Source organism: Salminus brasiliensis, chromosome 25, assembly GCF_030463535.1.
Source record: "Salminus brasiliensis chromosome 25, fSalBra1.hap2, whole genome shotgun sequence".
Lineage (NCBI taxonomy): Eukaryota > Metazoa > Chordata > Actinopteri > Characiformes > Bryconidae > Salminus > Salminus brasiliensis.
In genome coordinates, this window is record NC_132902.1 from 1,035,130 (window position 1) to 1,037,144 (window position 2,015).

Here is a 2,015-nt window from a genome sequence, read left to right on the forward strand (position 1 = left end):
AATATAATGTAATATAATTCATATATAATATTTACTATAATGTTTTATACAGTAAAATGTACAGTATCACTGGTTGTATCCATAGACGTTGTTTGAGTGGATCTCTCTCTCTCGATCTCTCTCTCTCTGTCATCACTCTGCCGACTCTCTCAAATATTAATGATGCTGAGGGCTGGTCTTTTCTCTGTCCTGCCAGCAGCTGCCATGTGGACAATAACGTCCCTCCTCACTTGCCCTGAGGCCTCGCACACTCACACACACACATACGTCCTCCACCTCCACACTCCACCTACGTCCTTGTAAACACACCTCAGTGTCTGCGTGTAGAAGAGCAGATGTGTCCTGAAGGTCTGAATCTGATGGAAAGTCCCCGTTGTCTTCACGTTTGTCCACAGGATGCACTGGCTGCTGTTGTCGCTGCCCCTGGCACTGAGGGTCCACTCCGTATCCTCCGTCACCAGCTTCCCTTGCCCCGCCACCTGCACCTGCCACCTGGAGCTCAAACTTGCTACCTGTGCCGGCAGGAACCTCACCAGTCTGCCCACCGCCTTCCCTCCAAACCTTGAACACCTGAACCTGTCCTTCAACCAGCTGTCCCTCATCCAGAACCAGGCCTTCCGGTCCACGAGGCGTCTGCACAGTCTTCTCTTAAACGACAACCAGATTAGCATCGTAGCAGACGGAGCTTTCTCTCCGCTGGAGGCTCTGGTCAAGCTGGACCTGAGCCGGAACCGCATCTCGACCTTGTCCGAGGGATTCTCGCTGGGCTTGGGGACTCTCCGGGAGTTGTCTCTGGCGGAGAACCAGCTGACCGGCGTGAACGGCAGCTGCTTTTTGCACATGGACTCCCTGCAGAAGCTCAACCTGAGCCACAACGCCATCCGCCTGGTCAAGATCAGGGCTTTCGGCTCGCTGAGCACCTTGCGGCGCGTCCACCTGGACTGGAACAAGATCCCGTTCCTCTCCAACGGGGTCTTCTCCATGCTCAGGAACTTGGAGGAGCTCGGACTCAAAGGGAACGCTATCCACCGCCTAGAGGTCGGGGTCTTCTCGCCCCTCACCAGCCTGACAGTGCTGGATTTAGCTTATAACGATCTGAAAGCGCTGGACTTCAAGGCGTTCCTCAGCCTCAACTCCCACAGCACCCACATCTGGCTGGCCGGGAACCCCTGGACGTGCGACTGCGACCTGCAGAGAGTCTTCCGGAAGCTGCACAGCGTCCAGAGGCTCTTGCTGGACGACTACGCCAACCTGACCTGCGCAGAGCCTGAGCAACTTCATGGCGAGTCCCTCAGCGAGGTGGATACCCAGTTGTGCTTCGCGGAAACGGTCACCGTGCTGATCATCACCGTTACCGTGCTGATTACGGTGGTGGCGGCCATCGTCATGGCTGAGAAGAAGAGGAAGAAAACCGATAAAGGGAAGCACTGGACGGAGGTGAGCGACATGTCCTACGACTCGCAGAACTGATCCGTAAAGTCACGGGGACCCTGCGTCCAAATCCTGACCCTACGCCTGGTCTCAAGCGTGGCTATTGTACAGTTACATTCCCCATAGCGTAAGAACCTAAGAACCAGACTATGATGTTCTAGACAACGGACTGGGTCAGAACATCTCCAAAACATCAGGCAGGTATTCCATGAGGGTGTTCGCTCCCTTCCCTGAGGGTGTATGCAGTGCTTTGCGACGGGGACATGGGCGCCCAAGGCTCTCATTGATGCTAATGGAGGCTCCGCCCACCTCACAACTTACTTTGAGGATCTGTTGCTGACATTAGACGTGGTGTTCCAGATACCACAGCAGGACACCTTCAGAAGTCTTGTGGAGTCCATGCCTCGACAGGTCACAGGTGGATTTAATGTTATGGCTGATCGGGGGAAATTGATATATTTATAAATATAATTGTTATATCTTAGAAATGTATTTAAAAATATTATTATTCATTTATTCATTTGAATTATAGAGATTTTTTTAAATACACCAAAAATGTCATTTTTGTAATTATAAGTATATGA

The 2,015-nt window shown here is 51.9% G+C and overlaps 1 protein-coding gene across 1 annotated transcript; it reads left to right on the forward strand.

Annotated features, from left to right (window-relative positions):
• Positions 1–396: 396 nt before the first annotated feature.
• Positions 397–1,470, forward strand: LOC140547729 (uncharacterized). The gene has a single exon (XM_072670865.1). It carries the CDS (start codon positions 397–399, stop codon positions 1,468–1,470), a length of 1,074 nt encoding a protein of 357 aa, XP_072526966.1.
• Positions 1,471–2,015: the final 545 nt, after the last annotated feature.

What these genes read in the sequence shown, in the direction of transcription:
- LOC140547729 (XM_072670865.1), top strand. Translation starts at nt 397, where the DNA reads ATGCACTGGCTGCTGTTGTCGCTGCCCCTGGCACTGAGGGTCCACTCC.